Source organism: Excalfactoria chinensis, chromosome 24 (genome assembly GCF_039878825.1).
Source record: "Excalfactoria chinensis isolate bCotChi1 chromosome 24, bCotChi1.hap2, whole genome shotgun sequence".
Lineage (NCBI taxonomy): Eukaryota > Metazoa > Chordata > Aves > Galliformes > Phasianidae > Excalfactoria > Excalfactoria chinensis.
Genome location: NC_092848.1, coordinates 693828 through 716969, shown reverse-complemented (window position 1 = coordinate 716969; position 23142 = coordinate 693828). Strand labels below are relative to the sequence as shown.

The 23142-nt window shown below is 53.1% G+C and overlaps 2 protein-coding genes across 4 annotated transcripts; both read right to left on the bottom strand.

Moving 5' to 3' along the window:
* Positions 1 to 628: 628 nt before the first annotated feature.
* Positions 629 to 16193, bottom strand: TOP2A (DNA topoisomerase II alpha). Its single transcript, XM_072356540.1, has 35 exons — positions 15872 to 16193; positions 15610 to 15756; positions 15052 to 15142; positions 14826 to 14889; positions 14247 to 14392; positions 13901 to 13998; positions 13388 to 13600; positions 13015 to 13188; positions 12807 to 12908; positions 12466 to 12603; positions 12166 to 12304; positions 11775 to 11932; positions 11273 to 11398; positions 10792 to 10902; positions 10593 to 10698; positions 10203 to 10312; positions 9695 to 9787; positions 9142 to 9256; positions 8733 to 8854; positions 8299 to 8447; positions 7807 to 8038; positions 7555 to 7689; positions 7250 to 7450; positions 6859 to 7054; positions 5540 to 5631; positions 4897 to 5034; positions 4724 to 4807; positions 4237 to 4446; positions 3601 to 3706; positions 3157 to 3297; positions 2897 to 3047; positions 2705 to 2766; positions 2301 to 2405; positions 1946 to 2166; positions 629 to 1815 (listed from the first exon to the last, which is right to left on the bottom strand). Exons 1-35 carry the CDS (start codon positions 15902 to 15904, stop codon positions 1669 to 1671), a joined length of 4656 nt encoding a protein of 1551 aa, XP_072212641.1. The 5' UTR covers positions 15905 to 16193; the 3' UTR covers positions 629 to 1668.
* A 249-nt stretch (positions 16194 to 16442) lies between these two features.
* On the bottom strand, positions 16443 to 21731 carry LOC140262339 (uncharacterized). Of its 3 annotated transcripts, none has more exons than XM_072356631.1 (22): positions 21462 to 21731; positions 21233 to 21363; positions 20892 to 20963; positions 20721 to 20783; positions 20595 to 20651; positions 20198 to 20413; positions 19599 to 19961; positions 19326 to 19445; positions 19199 to 19252; positions 19079 to 19105; positions 18864 to 18950; positions 18746 to 18790; positions 18595 to 18666; positions 18447 to 18488; positions 18334 to 18361; positions 18087 to 18145; positions 17832 to 17966; positions 17560 to 17760; positions 17392 to 17478; positions 17116 to 17310; positions 16856 to 16968; positions 16443 to 16769 (listed from the first exon to the last, which is right to left on the bottom strand). In XM_072356631.1, the coding sequence occupies exons 1-22, from the start codon at positions 21679 to 21681 to the stop codon at positions 16559 to 16561; spliced, it is 2598 nt and encodes an 865-aa protein (XP_072212732.1). In that variant the 5' UTR covers positions 21682 to 21731; the 3' UTR covers positions 16443 to 16558. The 3 variants fall into 3 exon arrangements, with proteins under 3 accessions (XP_072212732.1, XP_072212734.1, XP_072212733.1); XM_072356633.1 differs by having other exon boundaries at positions 17392 to 17460; XM_072356632.1 differs by having other exon boundaries at positions 18087 to 18136.
* Between the last annotated feature and the right edge of the window lie 1411 nt (positions 21732 to 23142).

Below are 23142 nucleotides of genomic sequence, written 5' to 3'. Positions count from 1 at the left end.
GGGACGCCCCCCCCGGCCCCACCAGCACCAGCACAAACGGGACCGTGACCGCAGCCAGCCCGGCCCGGCCCAGCCATTGTGGGAGGGGGGGGGAACCCGGCCGAGCCCGCCACCGAGGAAGCAGAGTCATTTAAATGAGAAAGAAATCAAAGTATATATATATAAATATCTATAAATATCTATAAATATGTTTTAAAACCTTTGTAAAAGTTTGGAGGGGTTTGTAGGCTGTGCAGGCGGGGGGGGCACGGCGGGCGCTGCGGGGGGGGGGGGCACAATTTATTATGATGATGACTTCTTTTTTTTGTTGTTGTTGTTGAGATTTTAGTGGTTTTAGAGGCGGGGGGGGCGGGCGGGCTCCTATCCTGGCCCCCCCCAGGTGGGGCGGAGGCTGCGGGGCCCGGGGCGGCCGCACGGGGATGGGAGGGGGAAGCTCAGAATAAAGTTTATTTATTCTACACGCGGCTCCTCGTTCCTGGGGGGGGGGGATAAGGGGGGGGGGGCAGGTGTTGAGCCCCACTGCAGGGTCCCATCACAGCCCTGTGTGAACACCCAGCCAGCACAGGAGAAAGGTGGGAGGCCAGAGATGGACAAGTGCTTTCTGCTGAACAAAGCTGGAGTAGAAAAGGTTTTATTATGTAAATATTTAAAAGGACAGTTTAATGACAAGAAAAAAAACACCAAATATTTACAGACGGTTAAGAAATATCACAGCCCCGCAGAAGCACGAGCAGCCCTTAGTGCAGTGAGCACTGAGCAGCCCTTAGTGCAGTGAGCACTGAGCAGCTCTTAGTGCAGTGAGCACTGAGCAGCCCTTAGTGCAGTGAGTACTGCCCAGAGGAGGGAGCGGAGCCTCCCTGCCCTTGGTGAGGAGCAGAGCAGGAGCCTGCGGGGTGCAGCAGAGGGGAAGGAAGTGCTGCCTGCGGGTACAGAGTGGCACGAGAAGCTCCACTCAGAGCTGCACAGCGCTGCCCTGCACTGAGTGCAGCAGAGAAGCCCAGCGTGGGGACCTGCTGCTTTCCAACGTGGAATAACCAGCCTGCTTCCCTTCGGGATGCCGTGGATCAAAGGCCCTCAGTGAGCAATGCTCGCCTGCACAGCAATGCTGCGAGCTCTGGGCTCAACCAGCTGAACGTTGTGCTGGGTGACAGGGGATAAAACTGCCACCGCTGAGCACAGCGCGGAGATGAACCTGCACAGAGCTCCATTCCCCAGCCTGGATCTCAAAAACCAAAGGCTAAAACGTGGCAGAAATGGAGCTGCTGGGGCACACGTCAGGGCTGCGGCTGCGGAGTTAAAAGCTAAAACGGGACTTTAAAGGCATCGAAAAAGGAGAACATCTCTATAATTTATGGGACTCGAGACACGCGAACAGGTCTTGCTATTAAAATGACCACAACAAGTCAGAAGACTCACCAGGACCTCTGGCTGGCTGACAGGTAGAAGGGAAACACGTCAGCACGAGGAAGGGCCGCAGGTGCTCCTGTTTATAAACAACCTGAATGATCCTAAGCCTAGAAAAGTCATCTGCACCCACTCGTCTCCATCACTTCTGAGGTTCAATCAGCAAAAAGGTTCCTACTGGGAGATGTCGGTTCCTTGGCTGGAGGTCGCTGTGAGCTCTGCTCAGTCAGTCCACAGCCCCAAGGTTTAAAACTCCATAAAAGCTCAGAACAGATCGTCCTCATCAGACGACTCCAGGTACTGGACGGGCTTTTTGAGGCGCCCGGGCCGGGTGCGGGGTGCAGCTGCTGCGGGGCTGCCTGCAGTCAGATCAATGCTGTAGCTGTCATCGTTGTCCTCCCGCTTGGGTTTCTGGAGGGAAAGAGGTGAGGAGGTGTCAGCCACAAAGACGAGATGAGCTGCTGCTCCCACCCCACTTTTCCACCAGAGTCACACTGCAGCCCGGTGCCCCCTGAGCACAAAGCTGCGTCAGCGTACAAACCTTTGCTGCCACGGACTTGGAGGGCTTCGAGCCGAAGTCTGAGTCTGAATCAGAAGAAGCCGACAGCTTTTTGGCGGCCTTCCGCCCCCTGGGGGGACCGGGCTTCTTGGCAGCCACTGCTGCAGCCTTGGAAGGAGGGGACTCCCCCGTCGGTGCTGCCCTGGCAGGTTTTGGTGCTGCCTTCTTCTTGGTGAGAATATCCATGATGGACGGCTGGTTATCTGAAACACAGCGCCGTGTTTGAACCCCGAGTTTGATGCTTTTCCTCTCACTTCCACTCACCGTTTCCCCCAGGAGTAACTGCTACCTCAGAACTGCCTTCTCAGTGCCTACAGAGCTCAGAGCTGTGCCTTACCCTTGGCGGTGCTGCCCTTCTTAGCTGCAGCAGCAGGCTTCTTTGGCATGGAGACAGAAGGAGCCGCAGGATCCCGACTCACACCTTCAGTAGCAACATCTCGGGCTTGAACGGAATAGAGAAAGGAGAAAGCAGATGTGAAACAGCTAACTGACCTACCCTGGCTGTACACAGCAGAGCAGAAGGAAATAATTGCGTTAACTTTATGGCAGCTATCAAAAACGGAATAACCACACAGAGAAGCCGGGAGCAGACAGACAAAAGCCCAGGCAGTGACAGCAGCTTGCACTCCAGCATCAGTTTCTTTGCTTGGCGTGACTCTGACATCTGCCCTTGTTGGCACTGCAGTGTCCAGTGAACTGCACTGGGACAGGAGGACAAGGTTTAGAAGGACCTGGACTCACCAGGGACAGCATCTGGCAGCGGCTTTTCCTTGGGAGCTTTCCCTTTTTTCCCCATGGTTTCCCTAGAACACAAAGCCCGTTACTGTCTCCTGTAGCTGCTGACAGGTGTATTTAAGAAAAAGAGCTGCTACTAACTAAGGTCAGCAATAGGAGCACGGCTCATTCCCAGCCACTGCACCAAGAAACACTCACTTTGGGGCGGCTTTGGCCTTGGGAGCAGGTTTCTTTCTGGAGTTTGTATCTGAATCAGTGTTGCCTTCACTGTTCCCCTGATACTCAGACTCCTCATCTGAGCTGGTAAGATCTGCATCCGAGTCTGAATTGACCATGGGCTTGATTTTGGCTGGTGAAATAACACGGATATCGTTTGACACGTTTGGTATTAAGCAGCTCAACTGGGATCTCTGAACAGCTCTGCTCCGTTTGTGCCCCACAGCTGTGCCACCACTCACCTGCTGCCTGGCGAACCACTCGCTCCCTTTTAGAAGGCACTTCGAAGTCATCCGACTCTGAGTCAGACTCTGAGTCAGACCAAGGGTTGCGCTTCATTTTCTTTATTGGTTTGAATGGTAGAGTGGTCTGCCTCTTGGTGTCTGGAAAACATGGGCAGAACGGGTGAACCCCAACATCCACACGTGCGATGGGCTCAGTTGTCGAACTCAGCTTAGAAATACACCATTGAATTCCGAGGGCTCTGGCTTAAATGTCAGAGAGAAACAGTGACCGCGGCACCAGCCGGGCTGTTAGCCAGGATCCCTTTATATCATATCTCCCTCACCTATTTTTTCCAAACATACCAACCCTGGATGTCACTCAGCACCCTGGGAAGAGGCAGATAACTGAGCCCAGCCGCCCTTCCCCTCACTTTCCATGATGGAATAACACAACGTGTTTACCTTGCTCGGCTTTACGCTTCTGTGCTAATCGTTGCTTAAGGCCCAAGGGCTCTTTATCCCCCGACGAGTTTCCTTCTTGTTTCTCGTCAGATTCATTTTTTTCACTCTGAAGACAAAAGCAGATATCATCAAATAGATGGGAAGTTAACTCACAGCTGGGAGAGGCGCAGAAAGGAGAAGTTTGGTTTATAAGTACAAGAGTTGGTAAGGTAAAAAAAACCTCTGAGTTTGGGAAACATCATCTGAAATCGATCGCTGCTGAGTACATCAGGCAAGGTACCCCCAGGTCAGGCACAACACAAGCAGGAACTCTGTGCCCACACCTGAGCGTGCTTTGGGACTGCCTCTGTGTGCCGATGGCACAGCCCCGGGGCGTGTTGGGGATGCAGAACTCAAACAGGGCGAGTTAAATCAACAGTGCAAATGTAACTGGAAAAGCTGTTAGATGGAATCATCCAGAGGAAAGGAGCAGCACCTGACTGCAGGCCAACACAGGTGTGGGGGTATCTCTGTTTTTCAGGCTGCAGGAAGCTGAATGGCACGGTTAAGTTCAGCTAACAAGAACGTCTTTCTACAGGACTGCCTGTATTGGAGGGGATCTAATAACAGTGTTTGGAGCATCCATATATTCCTTACCTTTATCTTCTTTTTAGTTCTCTTTTCTGCCTCCGCCTTCATTTCTGCAGTGATCTGAGGAACAACCCTTATGCCATGAGGTGACGGCATCACTTCCACCAGCTGTGCCTTTGTCACCTTCTGCTTCCCTCCTTGTTTTCCTCCCTTTGCCTTTAAAGGTTTGCCAGTTATCCCTGCCATTTCATCTTGCATTTGCTTGGCTTCTACTGCCTGCAGAATCAAACAAAGTAACACAGTCATGAGAATAAAAGCCAGTGTCCTATTGGAAAATACCCCAGCCTCCTTGGTGGTTTGACTGCCTGCCCCCCAGCACAGTACTCCTATCCTATCCTAGGAAGGCAAGGAAAGCTTTAACTCCTATTGGAGTGAACCTAATGCAAGACATAGAAATTTCCATCTGTAGTTTCCTTGTTATGGCAAAGAATTCAGTTAATAACTGGACAAAGCTACAAGGGAGCCAGTCATCTTGTTCAGAACGCTGACGTACATCCAGCTCTTCAACAAAGGCAGCAAGGTCTTCTTTCCACAGGTCAGAGGGGCTCTTGCGCTTCAGGTCTTCCAGCTCCTTTTCCTAAAGTGAATGAGAATCGTGGGTGAGCCGCATAGTTTAACCCATCATAGAAAAATAGAATGCTTTCATCAGAAAAATAAGGAGCATACTTTGTTATCTCTCTGCTTGCAGAGCTCATCTTTCTTCTCCTTAGTCAGGTACCAAAGGGGCATGTTCAGAAGATAGTTGAAATCTGGCCCGGTAGCTGCAGCTGATTCCTGGTCACTCTCATCTCCTTCTTCTTCCTCCTGAATGAGAATTTAATCAAACGTTGTCAGCAAATACAGCCACATACAATGACAGGGCTGCCATGTGCTCACAGTGCCCTGGACCCTTTAAAGCACAATTCAGAAACGGATACAGAAGGAATTACGGCCTGAAAGCTGCTACCACACAGAGGGGTCCAACTGCAAAGAATTCTTTAAAGCTCTTTTGCTCTGTTTGGCCTCTCTGTCTTGAGCAACCAAGTTCTCCTCAGGCTGCTTAACAATTGTCATCTTCCTTGCTGCCCTTTTACAACAACTGTCACTCAAGAAGAGCAGATCCCTTGAGGAGCACTGGAAATGGAAGCAGCAGGACTTAGCTACTGCTGGATCAGTCACCACTCTGCCTCAGTGCCTTCCAAATGAGAGACTGAACATTTCTTTGTCTCGCTTTCCCTATCAGGCACACAAGCTCTTGAATTCTCCAAATGGCAAAGCAGCTTCTGCTTCTTCCTATGAACTGATAACGAATTGATGACTGAAGTGCTACCTTGTTTTGCAATTCCTTCCAGGCCTTCACTGGATCTGATTCATATCCTCTTTGGATAAGAACCTGAATCAGTTCTTTCTTGGGTTTGTTTTCTGTAAAGAGACATTTCAGAATTGCCAGTTAGTGACCACTGCAGTCCCTGTCAGCAAAGACAAATGACCTTCACATTTTGACTCCAGTAGTTAAAACAGTTCAGCATCCTATATGACTCTAAAACAGCCTTTCCTAATTGGAGCTGGGACACGTGGCAGGTCTTAAAATAACACCCAAAATTTGCTATTTAGGAGGCGATTTGTTAGCTCAGCATTTCTCCTGGGCTGTCAGGAACACCTGCTGGAGCACTTGAAACATTTGCTCCTTCATTTCCATACACGCACTTCCCCTGCCCTAAACAGATTCTGAGTCTGGGGAAAAAAAGGAAGCGTGATGGGATCAGAATGGTTTTATGGTAACAGGCAGGTGGGGGAAAAAGCCCTGATGTGACTTCAAGGCTTCAGCGTAGCGTGAGCCTCATCAGGCATCACTTGGGAAATCTATTCTATAAATGGCCCAGCCAATGGCAATGCGTCAGCTGGAATTTTTTTCTTTCTAATGTCACAGAGGCAATCATCCATGAGACACAAATACAAATGAAACCAGCTCTGTCAGCCTTGGAACTGCTTATTGCAGCAACGCAAGGAAACGCACTGCAAGGGAATGATTTCCCTTCTGGAGTCAAACAGACACAGGCTGTAGGATCACTGGGCGGCCCTCGGACACGAACCACAGAGCGTCCCATGACCCTTTGTGCAGCTGTGCCCTCCATACATGCAAGTGAAATACAGACAGCCTTGTAGACTGAGCTGGAGCTGGCTGAGAAGTTCAAGTGCTGTAAACAAAGACCTGTTTCTTTTTCTAGCTCATGATGCTCAGGTGCCTTCTAACTTTGAAACTCCACTCAGAACACGATTTGGAATATTCTGCAGTTTCACAAAGATAACGCAGAGAAGATACAGGCTCCTAAGAATGCACGGGAACAGAAAACCCAAACAAACTGGGAACTCCCTGCAGCCCCCCACACCAGCACTTTTTTTCCTCCATTTATACTTTCAGAGTAGTGCAAATTCACAATAGGAAAGCTCTGTTTTAATGTATACGTGCATAACACTACAGAGGATGTTCCGTGAAGCATTTTCCTCATCTACATTACTAGAATGGAAAGATAAGCACTGGTGTGTTTTGTGAATAGCCAGACTGGGGCTGAGAGGGTGCTGACAGAGCTCAAGAGAGCACCTAATTCTCCCAGTTTCAAAAGCCAAAGAACCAAGAGCAGCACGTACCAATCACAATTTTGCCATCTATTTTCTCCAGGATGAATCGAGCCTGGTTGCTCAGCTTTGCAGACTCAGCACCGAGCATCCCAATAAGCCACTCTTTCCTCAACCCATAGTACCGGAGCCTGAGTTCAAAGAACTCTTTAAGGATATCCTGGGGAGACTCGTACTTCTTGAGGAAGCCAACATGGTCGAAAAGAACCTGGATGAAAGAACATGGGTTTTGTGAGCATAAAACCCATTTTCAAAACCACTGAAAGTCGGCTGCCAGTAATATCAGAAAACCTGAAGTCAACAGATTGCTGAAAAAGAGTATTTTCATGAGAAGCAGGAACTGCAGCCGTACACATAGACTGAGTTAAAGCAGGAACTCTCTTCAGCAAAATCTACTACGTACCATAGAGTTGCACGTTAGGTTTGTTTGGAGTTTGAAGACTTTATGCAACCCCACTGCTTCAGCCTCAGCTAGTTTTTCCTCACTCATCTTCACTACAAACTTCACCGTGGTGTCAGTGTGGTACTCTTTATAGTCTGTGATTAGTGGGGGGGTCTTCTCAGTCCCATTCAGCATTGGCTCCAGAACTTGCTCTTTGTAGGTCTGAGAAAAGAATCAAAGTCAGACCCGTGGTTCCATGGAGATGAAAAGCTAATGAACACTAATATTCGCTTTTTACTTTACAGGGCAAATTCAGCATTCGTTACCTGTGTCCATGTTCTGACAGGCAGCTCAGTGATTTCAATGGTAGTAGAATCAAGGATAGACACTTCACCGCTTATCACATACTGGTTAGGACCAAGCTCATCTATTGTGCCTTTGAAATTCCTGTAGCTGGGAAGCTAAGAAGGGAAAAAAACAAACACTGGATTGCAAACACTCAAAAAAAGCAGCAAAAGCTTCAAAATGTGCTGAATAAACCAACAAACGAGACGCTGATTCTTGAATACATCATTTACCATCGGCAGTGGTTCGTTTCCATCCATCAGACGGCGGATGTTATTCACAGTCTCCCTGATATCAAAGTTGGGGATCTTACAGGACCAGCCAGTGCCAATCCCTTCTGCCCCGTTTATCAGCACCATCGGAATTATAGGCATGTACCACTCCGGCTCCACACGTTGGTTGTCATCATAGAGGAACCTCAGGACGTTGTCATCCACTGGTGGGAACAGCAACCGCGCTAGTGGGCTAGAAGAGAAAAGAGAAGGTCAGCCCAAATTCTCATTACACAACAGTGCCTGCAGTGTAAAAAGAACCCCCAAAGTCAGATCAAACCAAGTTCACACATCTGGATCTAGAATCAAAGTCCCACAAACTATGGCTGCTCTTTTGTATTCAAATGGTGCAGTCTAAGAAACTTCAAGGGAAAACATTACTTTTCATTTTAAATGCTGTTAAATTGAGTCTTGTAACAATGCTGAAATACTTAACAATGCTTTAATGCCAACCTTAGCATTGTGAAGATGTATCGAGGGCTTGCAGAGTCCTTCCCACCATGCAGCCTTGTGCCAAACTGCCCGATGGGCTGCAGCAGGTTGAGGTTGTTACTGCCCACAAAGTTCTGAGCCAGGTTTATGATTGTCATCATCAGCGACGCCTGCACGAAAGAAGGTTCACAGTTACAAAAGCGTTAATTCTTCACTGAAAGGACAACGTTAAGGTAAAATTTACACTAAGAACAGAACCAATATAGAAGATAAATTCAGCTAATACAAGATATCCTCCCAGATCCATCACAAATAAAGCAGGTTTTTCCCGCTCTGCTTTCTTAACAAAACACGTTCCCCTGAGCTGCAGGTAAGATGGGCAGAGCGGCCAATCTCATGAAATTGAAATATTTCTGCTTTTCTTCAAGCATTTTGCACAGTGAGCGGGTTCTTACCTCACCATGGTGGTACGAGGACATCTCAGCTACAGAACCAGCCAGCTGAGCAACCTTCACCTCCCGTTTGTCGTTCCTTTTGAAACACGTGAACAGAACTTTCCTCTGGCCTGGCTTCAAACCTACATAGAGGGAAAAAAAGGCCTCATGTTTTGAACTCACAATGTGTTTCACTTAGCTTCTGCTCTCTAGAGACTAACAGTAACTTAGAGACCTGAAGATTCTGCACCATCGGAGTTAAATACAGAGCAGAGAAGACATTTAATCCAAAGGTTAAAGCAGTTGGAAGGTATAAAAGTGGAGTTCAGAACACAAGCCCTGAAATGCACCAAACTACCCATTCTGGTAGGACACACCAAAACATCCCTTGGTGCGTTGTGTATGAAATCACTGTCTTGAAATAACTTACCATCAACCAGGGATGGGATCGATCTTTCATTATCTGAGTTTGAGAACAGGACCAACTCCTTGTTGATGAAGTCGTTGTATGTCAGGTAATTAGTATCTTTCCCATACAGGTAGTCCTAAGAAAAACAAATGCAAGAGCACTTTAATTTTAACAAGGCTTAACCTGTTTCTTAGCTCACACTTGGCTAGTTTCACTAAAATGGAAGCTCCTGGTAAGACTACAGGTAAACACAGCTGAGGTGACGACATTCTCAGCATGGAAAAACAAAATGATGCTTCCCCTGAGACATCTTCACCTAGTTCTGCTCAAGCTGCCATTTCCCTTTTGAATAAAGTAGTTTGAAAGAGTTAGAAATGGAAAGAATGATCGACTCGATGACACTGAGGTTATACAATGCAAAGAGGGGCAGCAGGTCTGCAGAATCCCAAAGCATTACCTATCAGTCCTGTACATAACCCAGTGACTATACTGCATCCAGCCCTAGCTTGTCAGAATTAAACTGAGAACGGGGAGATGGGAAATCAAATTCCCTCCATATACATAAACCTTTTACCTCCGGCAGGCCATGCAGCTTCCGCTGTCTTCTATCCTCCATGAAATTAGTCAGCCATTCCTTTCGCTCTTCTACCTTCTTCTTACTAAAGGCCTGTGTTGCAAAGTGAGAAACAACTCAGTACTGGGACACTCTGTGTGCCCTACTGGAACACTGGTGAACCATTTCAGGAGAAAAAATTCTAGAGAAAGGAGAGGTTTGGCTCAGAGGAAACTGCAGCAGAACATGCAGAATAATGCTGAAGGAATATTTACTATTGGGTCTGAAAATGTCAATTGGTTTGTAGTGGTTATAGTTTGTTCTGAGCTATATTTAAAAGCCATCATTGAAAGGGTGCTCCTGGCCTGAGGTCTGTGGACAGATTTGCTTCTACTGGTTGAACTGAGGCTGTAGCCTTGGTAACAAAGAGACCATCTCAAGCTCAAAGGCCTCTGAGAGCATTTTAAGAGAAAATACGCAGCAAAATAGCCAAGGTAGTAAATCAGCAATTAAGTCAAGTGTAAGTTACCAGGGTGATGGCAGCATCATCTTCTGGACCAGAGTACTTGAAGCCAATTCGATGTCTAGCCATATCTGCAAAGTATTCCTTTGCCTCCTTCGATGTGCTGGTACCCAAACCTGCAGAACCAACAACTAGTCAGTCCTAATTTCTTGTTTAAATTACATTGCACTTCAAAGGAAGGCATTACTATATCCAATTTCTGTAATACATCACATAAATGCACAGCGTGAAAATGGTTCTATTAAAACCTTTGCTGGGATGTCACAGCCATTCAGAGCAGTTTAGGAGGGAAGTGAATTGTGGAGGCCACCTGCTCCAAACCCTTTTTTCTGCAGAAGCTGGACTAACTAAATTTAATAACAAACTTGCCTTCACCATATCAGGTTTCCTACAAACCTTTGTAGTACTTGATTTTCCACGAGTTGTAGTTTTGTGTACTGTTTTTCCATTCTTCAAACTCAGGAATGCTGTAGAATGCAATTTCTTCTTTGTTTTTAGAGACCTAAAGAGAATGAAGATGTTAATTGTGAAATGTGAGGTAGACGTGGTCCAACACGATCCTATTCCTTCACCTTCCAACCTCCTCAGCCCTTACCTTTATGATGGGGGTAATGAATTCCTCCAAGAAGTTGTGTCTCAGAAGGGAAGGCCAGTTGTGATGGATGAAGTTGATCAGCAAACCTTTGATGTGAGATCCATCTTGATCCTGTTTTGTGGTTTTATTTTGGAAAGAAGTACAAGTATAAGCAGGGCCCTGATGGCTGTGCCAGTTGTTAGTTTAATAACGAGGATACACACAATCCCAGTTACTGAAAACTATTAACTTTCAGTTCCAAAGAAGTGGCCACTCTTTGAGTATCAAAAGTTAATAGAAGGAAGAAGCACATTTGTGGTGGATGAATATTTGCAGGACTTTCTATCAGCAGACTGCAAAAACAGTACGTAGCAACCTGATAACATCACCTCCCTCCATCTGTCCTATCTGAAAACACATTATGACCCACTAAAATACGGAAGGATAGAGATGAGTGCAGACAATGAGGCACAGCAGCAGCAGAAATTTCAGTGAGCCTAACCTGATCTGTCATAATCATGATCTTCCCATAGCGAAGAGTCTTTAAAGATTCTCGATCCTCGTAATTCTTCTTATACTGTAAACCCACAATTTTGATGATGTTGTTGATTTCAGCATTTTCCATTATCTGGAAAAGATCACAAGGAATAAAAACTTTTCTACCAGACTCTAACCAGCAAAGATACCCATCGTGTGTACACCTCTAACCGTGCTCTGCCTTCCCAGAGTTTCCTCTGTTCAGAGCATCTCATTAATTCCAACCCAGTGTCTAATCTTTAAATTTCTCAAGGCTATTTCAAACATTTCCTAGCCCACAGCACAAATGCAAAGCACTGCCCGGGATTTGCTTAGTATTCTCCTGCTTAATCGGAAAGGCAATCTGAATGTGAGACCAGACCCACACCTTTGAGTTACAGCATCAAAAGCCCTCAGCTGTACCCACACTGCATGACATGAAGCACACCACAGCTCCCAGCACAGGCTATTAAGGTCTCCCCACTAACCTGTTTATGAGAAGCTTCCCTGACGTTGAGCATTTTCCCACGAAGGGGAAATACTCCGTATTTGTCTCTACCAACCACTCCTAAACCAGAGACAGCCAGCGTTTTGGCTGAGTCTCCCTCGGTCAAGATGAGTGTACAATCTATTGAATTCTTGCTGCCTGAAAAACAAAAAGCAAAAACCCAAGTCTTCAAATTAAGAAGTGAAGTCAAGGCTAGCATACCACAGGCTACAGGAGACGCCATAAAACACACAGGTCTGGCTGCACTGCACAAACTGCAATGCAAAACGAGCACAAGCCGGCGTTTTCTGTAGATGATTGTTTCATTTGCCTGGTGAGCAAATGTTATCTGTCTCTGAACAAACTGGCTACAAAGGATGTGAAATACTTACCAGCATCATTGGCATCATCCAGTTTAGGAACGCCCTTAATCTTGGTGTGCTTCACAGCTGAACATTTCTTATTCAGCTGGGTCTGAGCTTTAAATTTTACCCAGTTTAGGATACTTTCAACAATGCCACAGCCAACTGCCTGCAATGCCAACAAAATTACAGAACAAAATCAGCAGTGGGAAAAGCTTTAAGTTATGTTTTCCTTTAATTCATGACTTTGTAAGCCATGTATTTGCCACGCTAAGCATAAGTTGCAGCTTTACAGACGTGCTGATTATCCACACACACACCAATACTTACACCCTTGATAAATTTCTCACTCAGTTTACACGTCGAGCCAAAGCTCTTTGCCTGCAGAGTCATATTCTCTTTAGTCTGAGAGTCAAAGGTTGGGTTTTCAATCAAGGAATTCACAAAAATCCACATGTGATTCTTCACCTGCAGGTAAAGAAGACGAGCATTACAAGATGCCAAGACATCAGCAGCCCTCCTACTAAACAAAACCCAACAGCGACTGAGCTGTAATGCTTCCTTACTGACCCAGAGCACTCTCATTGCTTCAGCTAAACAAAGGGAATATGGCTTGGTGGCTTAAACTGGAATATATGGGGCTTCTTTAATTGGGAATTCTGACATCGCACCTGAAACGGTTTCACTCCAACTCCATTTTTGTTCTTCTTTTTCACAACATCAATGAGTTTAGTCACAATCTGGTCAGCTACGTAATCAACGTGCCTGCCACCCTAGGGGAAAACGGGACCAAAGAACTTGAGGTGACTCCACAGCACCAAAACACAAAGCCAACAACAGAATATGAAGTGAATGTGAGCACGGGAGTGAAAGAATTACCTTTGTGGTGGCAATGCTGTTGACAAAGCTAACTTGCTGGAAGCCTTTTTCACTTAAAGTCAAGCACACTTCCCACCTGGAATTCACTTCCTCATGAATAACCTTAAGTGCATTTCCAGTCTCATCCACTTTGTCCTTCAGATAGAGGTCCACGTAACTGCGGAATCCTTTCACCTACAAATGAAACCAGACAACTCATCTGTAACAGCTCCTATAAATACTTAATGCACATCCCCCAGCAAAGCCAGTAGGAAAAATTGCTTGGCAAGCTTTCACTTTATTATGTGCAATGGCATAAACTGCTTCAACAAAGCCTCACTAGTTAAACGTCATGAGAAATACAGATGTACCCCCCATTTAGATGCTCACTTACAGGCAGCCTCTTCCCATTCAGGAAAACTTTGACATCCTTTGTGGATCCAGCAATATCGTACGCTCTCCGAGACATCAGAGCTACAATGTCCTTGTCAAGAATTGACATTTTGAATTTCGACAGATCAGGTTGGAAGGTGACACACGTGTAATCCTCCCCATCAAAATGCTTCAGCGTCATTTCACCGGCCTTCCCCATGTTGTCTGTCCAGGTCTGAGGAGATGAGTTGTTGTCAGTTGTGAGTGTAACAAACACAAGAAACCAGCACGGTATCTAACAGCAGCAAGCTGACTTGGAGTTTTAAATGCTTTAAGGAAAAAAGCACTGGTTAAAAATTAGATTCTCGTTATGTCTGCTCATCTCTTTATTTGCCTGAATCACAATTGTTAGCCCAGTAGCTGTGGACCAGGTTAATTCTAGTCACAGCAATGACACCTAGATTCATATAGGAAAAACTCAAGTCTTATTTGCAAATCTCAGGTGTGACCTCACTGAAATGGGAAGTGTTCATACCTGCTTGAACAGCTTTTTGTATTCACGACACGCAGTCTCCACGGTAAATTTGGTGCTGAATATGTTGCACAGTTTGGCTCCGTAACCATTTCGCCCACCTGGATTGAGGAGGAAAACGTGTCTGAGTTGTTACCTTTGCTCAAAACCACCGGAGAGAAGCCCAGACCAACAAGAGCTCATTCATTTCAGCACCAAGTATGACTAACAATAAACACTGTCCCACAAACCCTGCAGCCACTATAACGCCACATTTAATTAACACCAGTTACTCACATAGGTACTTCAGCTCCCAGATCACACAGTCAGGCTGCCCAGGTACATCTGCATGCTCTGCAGTGTTCCCTACCTGTGACTTTCTTCTCATCATCATCATAGTTGCTGGATGTTAGCAGCTGTCCGAAGATGAGTGCTGGCACATACACCTTTTCCACTTTATGTTCAACGACCGGAATGCCTTTCCCATTGTTCCACACACTGATGGTGTTATTCTCTCTGGAGGAGGAGGAAAGTATGTTTGTAAGGCTGCAGATGACCGAGCTCTGAAACAAATAGACAAGATCTCCACGGAAAGGCCACCATTTCATCTACACAGATTTCTGTTCAGCAACTGCGGCAGCAGCCAGCAGAGGGAGGGCAAGTCTACAAAAACCCCTCCAGTTTCAGACCTGCAGAGCACCAATACAATGGAGCACCACACAGAAAACATGTGCTCAGTGCAACCACAACCCGGCAGTCCGTGCTCTGCAACAGATCAAGAAAGCACACAAGGAATGAGGCTTTTACAGCCCATAAGCCACGGTGGGTTTAACATGAATAGGCCTCGACACTGAGCTCTGCAGCACCTGCATCAACACATCAGGGCAGCGAGGGAGTGAGAGAATGAAGCAGCTGAGGGGGGAAGGCATTGGACAAAAGCAGCACTCACGGATCGATGGTAACTTTGATGCAGGACATGCTTTTATCCCTCTGCTTGTTGTCTGCAGCATTGACTGGAAGGGAAAAGCGACTTTTATTAGAGTGCATTCACAAGTGGGACAAAAGACATGAACCATAAAGGTGGAAATCGGGAGGGGTTTTCAGTAGAACTAATGCAACGATCCAACACACAGTGGCTGTGTCCTTTGGAGGGCACGCTGCTCGGCTGCACTCACCCAGGATCTCATCGAAGATCTTGTACAGGCCGGGCACGAAGGTCACATCCCTGCAGTTGAGGCCCACGTCCTCATCGAACACCCACATTTGCTGCAAAGAAGGAGTCTCATACATCACATACATCACATACAGCACATACGTCACATAACATACAGCACATATATCACATACGTCACATACAGCACATAATATACACCAAATACAGCACATACAGCACATAACATACATCACATACAGCACATAGCATACATCACATACAGCACATAGCATACAGCACATACAGCACTTAGCATACAGCACATACAGCACTTAACATACAGCACATACAGCACTTAACATACAGCACATACAGCACATAACATACATCACATACAGCACATAATATACATCACATCACATACAACACATAACATACAGCACATACATCACATATAGCACATACACCACATCACATGCATCACGTATACCACATACATCACATACACCACAATACATCACACACACCACATACACCACATACACCGCAGACCGCCGTGAGCTCCCGGCCCCGCACCCACCTGCGTGACGGTCTCCACGGAGCCGATGTAGGTGTCTGGCCGCAGTAGGATGTGCTCCAGCTGCGTCTTCTTCTGGTAGATGCGCTCCACAGAGAGCCGCTTCTGGGCGCCATCGGCCTTGTGCAGCCGGGGGTTGTCGTGAAGGGGCTGCGCGGGAGAGAGCGGAGCTGAGCGGGGCCCGGGGGCGGGGGAGAGCGCCGGGAACGGCGGGCAGCGAGGGGCGGGGAGGGAGGGAGGAGGGGCGCGGCGGTCTCTCACGCACTCGGAGCGGCGCCGGGGAGTCCGGGAGCTCCATGGCGGCGGGGCGCTGAGAGGAGCGATGGCGGCCGGTAACGGCGCCGCGCGTTTCAAACCTCCGCCGGGCCCGCCGAAACGCTCCGCCAATCCCCGCGCGCCGCCCCCTGAAAGCCGCCAATCGCTGAAGGGCGGAGGGAGGCGCTCCGCTCTTTCAAAACCAGCCAGTCGGGAGGGGCGGCTGCTTGATGGGCAGAGCCGTTGACCAATAGAGAAGCGAGGAGGGAAGGCGCTGCGCGGCCGGATCGCGGCACGCGTTCAGTCGTTGCCGTTTGGAGGAACGGGCGGTGTGCGGGACGGCGTGCGGGACAGTGCCCCCCCAACCGCCATCCTCAGCCCCACGGCAGCATCCCAACCCCATCCCATCCCATCCCAGTCCCGTCCCCGCCCCACGCCGTCCGCACATCCCGGGCTCGTGGTGCTCATCCCGCATGGCGGTGCCGTTTGGTGCCATTTGGTGCCGTTTGGTGCCGTTCGGCGCCATCCCAAACGCACCAAAGTGAAGCTGCGCGTTGGAACGTTGCCCCGATCTGCAGCCATTTATCATCCTTTATTTGTGTCCGAATCGTGCCCGCGGGCGCTGCTGGATGGAGGGGCGCTGGACGTCCCGCTGTTCCCATCGCAGCCCCCCCCCCCCCCCAACCCCGGGGGTCGGTCACCACATGTGTCGGTACGGGAAGGCCACCTCCACGCACAGCACCGCCAGCGCCTCGGAGCAGTTGTGGCGCTGCCCGACCAGCAGCCGGCCCGGACCCAGCGGAGCCGCCAGACCCTCCCCGGGGCCGGAGCTCCGCCAGCCCTGACAGTCCCGGCGCTGCGCGTGGCCGCCCCGCGGCGTGGATCCGTGCCATGCCAACCTGCGGGGCCTGCGGGAGGAGACGGGGTGACGGGGAGCAACCCCCGAGCTGCCACCCTTCGTGTGAAGCCGTGGGTGTGAAGGGCCGGGACTCACCAGAGGGCATCAGCCAGCACGTTGCGCCCATTGAAGGTGTATATGGGGCTCCGCAGGGCGGCTCCAGGCTGGCTCTGCAGGAGGGAGCTCCAGGAGCGAGCCAGCAGCTGGCCCTGCGGACACGGGGGGGGCACTGAGCTGGGGATGGGGGACGAGCGTTCCTCAAAGCCCGCCGTCCCCAATGCAACGGCTCCGGGTTCGTATGGGAGAGCCCGTGCTGCCTGGGGGGACGGCTGACCCCGGGGGATAAAGCCGCCTGCCTTCAGGTTGACGATGGGGAGGGTCCTGTCCGTCCTCTTGACGATGGAGGCCAGGTCCTGGCTGGGGGCCGACAGGAAGGCCCGGAAGGTGCCGTAGAGCTGAGCCTCCTGGGACTGCCGGTAGCACTGCAGGTCGGCACCGCGGATGCCGCTCATGTCCCCGGAGAGGGGCACGTTCAGGGCCACCAGGCGGAGCTGCGGGGACAGCATTGATCTCTGTTCCTATGCAGACCCACGGTGGGGTTGGAAGGGGCCAGGAAATGGGGCAGCGCTTACAGAGGGCATCCTGGGGGCAGCGGTGGTCGGTGGGATGCTGGGCAGCACAGCTCCATCCTCCTTCAGGACCTGCAATAGTGGGGACACCTGGGGACGGCAGCCTCAGTGCCCGGGGTGCGTCCGCCGTCACCCGGGGTCTCCTGGTGCCACCTCCATCCCTCTGCTCACCAGTGAGTCCGCCTGGACCCCCGGGGGTGGCTCCGTGTTGGGACCTCGCGTCCGTGCCTGCTTTGCCTCCTGCACGGAGAGGGGAGGGCAGTCCCAGGGGCGCCCCCCCCCCCACGGGGGTCCGTCCCTTTGCCTCACCTGGTACCGTGGCGTGGCGGCGGAGGGGTCGTCACCCGCAAAGAGCGACTCCGAGTCCTCCAGCTGCAGAAGGGCAGTTAGGTGGGACCGGACACAGTATGTCCCCTCTTCCCCCCCTCATCCCATCACGGTACCAGCAGCCTGCTCCAGCCCCGGGGGGTGCGCAGGAAGGCGCTGCTCCCCTCCCGCACGTAGACCAGGCTGCCCTCAGGGATGGCACTGCTGGACTTCAGCATCTGCTCCTTCGACCTGAACACCCACGTTTGGCGCTGGGAGGGACAAGGAGGGGGGTCAGGGCCCAGCTGACCCCCCCTGCCCAGGGGGAGCAGGGCAATGTGTACCCCCCTGTACACATTGGGGGTAACCTGTGGGCACAGCCTCCCACGCACCTGGAGGTCGGCGCTGGGCTCCATGGGCTCTGGGTGGGGAATATCAGCATCTGGAGAAGCTTTGGGTTAAAGGTAGGACTGGCGTTGGGTCGGGGTTGGGTTTAGGGGCAGGGTTGGGGTCACGGGGCACCCCAACACCACGGGGACACCGGGACAACCCCACGGCCCTGGTGTAAGGGCACGAAGCTTTGCAAAAGGCGCTTCCAGGGAGGCAGGAGTTCACCCAAATACCCGTAGAGCCCCTTACCCACTGCCCAGGCTGCGCTGGCCGCTGCCTGTGAATGCAAACGGGGCCGTTACTGCTGCTGGGACACAAGTGCACGGCGGTGACAGCCCGCAGGGAGGGGACAGCGAGCTTACCGGCTGCTTGCAGGGCTGCTGTCCACGTATGGGGTACACCCGCTGTGAGCAGAGAAGGGAGGATGCACGGGGGGAAAACCTTGCACTGTGCACACTCACACACGTGTGCACTGCGGCACAGAGGTGTGCTGCCTGTGCACGGCCTTACATTGAGGTAGAGGAGTCCTGGTGGTCCAGGGGGACCGGGGGGACCGGGGGGGCCGGGGGGACCTCGGGGACCCTGCAGGAAGAGCAGTGTGGAGGTTTGGGGCAGTTTGGTGCCGCTCCTGGGGTGCGTGGCTCTATGTGCAATCTCTCACGTGGGGAACGATTGCTCCGTAGATATCCGGCTCCTCCTTGCTGTGCTGCAGGCAGAGCACGAGCAGATGGAGGCTGAGCTCCTCCTGCCCCTACGTCGCCCCCCACCCCAGGACTCACCAGTTGGTACCAGGTGCTGGACTGGCTGCCAGGGCCGGGGAACGGGAGGTGGCCTGGTTTGCAGCCGGGCTCCCCATAGCAGCAGCCCTGGGGGGCACAGTGAGGCAGGGTCAGGGTGGAGGGGAAGGGCACATGCCCGGTGTGCAGCAGGAGATGGTACAACTCACCCACTCCCCCCCACCCCAAGCTCCCCCCATGCAACATCCCCTACAAACCCGCTCTCCTGGATCTCCCTTTTCACCCTGGAAGAAAGCAGAGCAGTCTCATAGACACCCCATTGCAGGCCATCCCAGCCCCATGAGCACCCCAAACCCGGTGCCCATTGCTCTGCTCACCTTGGGACCTGGTGGTCCAGCCGCTCCATGGTGCCCAGCATGGCGTGTTTCACACTGGGACGATGGGATGTGCAGGGTGAGCGCTGGGCACTGCGACCACCCTGAGCACCCCCAGCCCCGTACTCACCCTGTAGTCCCCCGGTGGCCCTGGTGGTCCCATAGGACCGGGCATCCCTGGCGCTCCCATCTCCCCGGTGCGGCCAGGGCTCCCCGGCATGCCCGGCAGCCCTTGCTCACCCTTGTCACCCTGCCGGGATGCAGCACATGGGGCAATGAGTCTCATGCCTCCCCAGGGCCCCGCAGCAGCAGAGCATGGAGCTGAATGCATCCTGTTGCCCCATCCCACCCCCTGGGGTCTGTGGGTGGAAAGGCTGGAACCCAACACGAGACCCCTCCTTACTTTTAATCCTGGGAATCCTGGCTCCCCTCGGAGCCCTGGTTTGCCAGGGAATGATGCAGGTCCTGGGGGGCCAGGAGGCCCTTCGTGCCCGGGTGCCCCAGGGGGTCCCTGTGTGCCCGGGAGTCCTGGTGCCCCCGGGGGGCCATCGGGCCCAGCCAAGCCTGGGGATCCTGGAGCTCCTTCATTCCCTGGGAATCCTGGTGGCCCCACAGCCCCCGGTGGGCCGGGGGGTCCAGGCTTCCCCTCCCGCCCGGGGAGCCCTGGAGAGCCTTCATGGCCTGGGTAGCCGGGTGGGCCGGGGGGGCCGGGCAGCCCTGGGGCACCGGGGGGTCCTGGTTTCCCAGTGGGGCTGGCTGCTCCCAGCTGTTGGGGTTGACGAGAGAGAAGAGAGTGGCGTTGGTGAATGGCAGCATTGTGTCCTGTGCACCCCCTACCCACCCCTGCAGCTCTGTGTCCCTGCCCTGCTCATCCCTGCAGGTCTGGATGCGGATGGACCCCACAGCAGCTCCAGCACCTCCCACCCATTCCGGCATCACCCCCCCATCCCTCCATCACCCACTCATGCCTCCCACACCAGATGCCCCCTCTCCACCTCTCACCTCTCTCTCTGATTGCTTTGGGAGCGCTGCGGGTGCTGATGGACTCCTGGCTCCCCCAGCACCCGGTGGTCCTGGTGGCCCTGGAGGTCCTGGTGGTCCGGGGGGGCCCCGAGGCCCCTGGTGACCCGGCTGCCCCGGGCTGCCTGTCCTTCCTCTCTCCCCAGACAGCCCTGGCTGGCCCCGCTCCCCAGGGAACCCACGGTCGCCTTTCTCTCCCTGTTGGGATGAAGATGGAGCCTGGCTCCTGCCCTGTGCTGCAGGACAGTGGGGCCATCCCTACAATGCACACTCCAAAGCAAGAATCCAAGTCCAGAGCAAAAAAGGTGAACAGAGCCCTGGGGTCTCTCCCTGCAGATCCCCAAGCCCCCTGTCCCCTCCTCAGCACCACCCTCCATACCTTGGGGCCGGGAGGGCCGGGGCGCGCAGGGCAGATGCAGTTGGAGCTGTTGTGTATCTGGAGGGGAGAAAGCTGTGAGCTGTGGGGATGGGGGATGGGGGGCTCCGGTGCCAAATCCCCCCTCACCTGCAGGGTCACATCCAGCCCAGGGTCTGAGGGCACACGCAGGGGCGGCCCCTTCGGTGTGGTCTGTGTAGGAGACAGGAGCACCGAGCGTGAGACCCCTGCAGCCCCATCCTCGCTCTGTGCCCCCGTGCCCAGCTGCTCCCCAGCCTCCCCCCCATTCTCCCCCTGCACCTTGATCTGCAGGAACTCCTCTTCATCCGCGCTGCCCTCAAAGATCTGCGGGGTGGACGTGGGGTGGTTGTGCTAAGGCAGAGAGGCAGAGCTCAGCACGCAGCCAAGGGGGTTCAGGGGGTGCTGCACCCTCTGAGCTGTGCAGGGGCATTGGGGTCTCCTCTCCAAGGGGCAGAGGGGGGAAAGCATTTCCAAGGATGGAGCCCAGCGTGGGATGCACTGTTGTGGCTGTGCTGTGCCAGTGCTGATAAGGGCAAGGATGCAGAGCGGGCCTGACATGGGCTGGGGGCTCAGGGTGGGGATGGGGGGCCTGGGATGCAGCTCCTGCCAGGGATGGGCACCTGGGCTCGTGTGCGCAGCAGGGCATGGCCCTGGCCCTTGGTCCTGGCCGAGGACTCACGTCTCCTTGAGGCTGTTCCCAATGGGGGTTTGCTCAGCGGCAGCTTCTTCATGGACTCTGTGTCAGCAGCACCTGCGGGATGGGGATGTGGGCAGCAAGGTGCTCTCTGCTCACACTGCATGGCAGTGTCCCCTCCTCACCAGATCCGGGAGCTTGGGGTGCGCACCTACCTTTCTCCCCACCCAGGGTGGGCAGTGTGGGGGTTGCAGGGCTGGTGCCGGGCTGTGGAGTGGTGTCTTCAGAGCCCAATGGGTAGAACCACTGGGCCGTGCCATGGGGCAGAAGTCCGGCCAGCACTGAGAGGATGCAGAGCGCAGGGAGGAGGCGTGGGGAACCCCCCGGCCTCATGCTGCAGCCCTGGGGTGCCGAGGATACGGGGGTCTGGCTCATCCCGCTCGTCTGTGCCGGCTGCTCCCGATGCCTTGGCGCAGCCCCCGCTGTTATCATGGTGGACCCCGACACGCCCCCTCACCCCCCCAGCACCCCCCGCAGGCTGCATCCAGCACGGGGCTGAGTGCTCACAGTGAGGGTGCGGGGCAGGGGCAGCGAGTGCACATGGGAGCTCTGGGAAGGGAGCCAGGTCAGGGAGAGGGGTCTGGAGGAGGAGATGCTGCCTGGAAATGGGAGTGAAACCATGAGGGAGTGCGGGAAGGGGCTGGCTGGGAGCAGGGCACTGGCACAGCAAGGAGCAGCGTCCCACCACGGATGCATGCAGCCCATGACCCCCTGCTCCATCAGAGCCTGCCTAAGAGCTGCCCTCAACTGGGGGGGCTGCAGCCCTCTCTGAGATACCTTCTGTCCCTCAACACTGCATTGCTGGAACACACAGCCCCTCTGAGGTGCTGTGATGGCTTTGGAGCTGCTGAGTGTCATAGGGGGATAGTGGAACACCAAAGATCCAGAGCTGGGAGCTTGGGGTCCCCTGCTGCACCGAGCGTCTCGGTGTGGTGGCTGCATGGCCGTGGGGTACACCTGCCTTCTTCATGGGGCAGGAAGGTGCTGGAACTGGGGACCTGGAGGCCCCATGCCTGGCAGAGATGGGGAGCAGCCCCCGGGGCTGCACAGCTCACACATCCCTGCTCTCCGTGTGCCTGCTCCCTCCGGCCCTGCAGACACAACAGCCTCCCCAGCAGGCGCTGCCAAGGTCTGATAAGGAGCTGCGGCTGCCGCGGGGCCGGGCACCTGTTTGGGTTTGGCCCTGGTTCAGGCACTGTGTCAAGGCTGGCGCCTCTGCCCTGAGTCACGGCCACCGTGTGTCCTGTGGCTGTGCCAGGCAGGGCAGGGGCTGTGGGCTGCGGGCCCCCCTGCTCTGCTATGAGGGGAGGAGGGATCTGGGGAGCATGGGGGGCACCAGCCCTGCCCTCATCCCTCCCCCGGCTGGTGCTGCCCTGCTCATGGTGTGGGGATGGAAGGAGCTCTGGGAGCATCCAGAATGGCGCTGCAGTGAGAGCAGGGTGGGAGGTGAGCGCAGGGGGCTGCGGTGGGTTCAGCCCCTTCTGAGCACAGCCAGGCTGCAGGCGCTGAGCAGAGGTGTCTTATGTCACTGCTCGGCACCTCCCTGCCGCTGTCTGTACACGGAGGGCAAATGAAACAAATGGTGTTTGGTCCCTCTGAGCCACGCTGAGCTGGTGGCACACGGAGCTCCTGCCACATCCTGCCTGCGAGGCTCAGCCTGCGGTAGAGCCACAGCAGATGGCCGAGTGCCTAATGACCATTAATTGCTCTGGCGTGGCGCAGAGCACTGTCACAGCTCCCACTGCTCCGTCGGGTCCGTTGGGGGGTGGATGAAGCCCCATGCGGTGTGCCTGTGCTCGGCAGGCTGCGCTCACCCCACGGGGAACACGGGTGAGC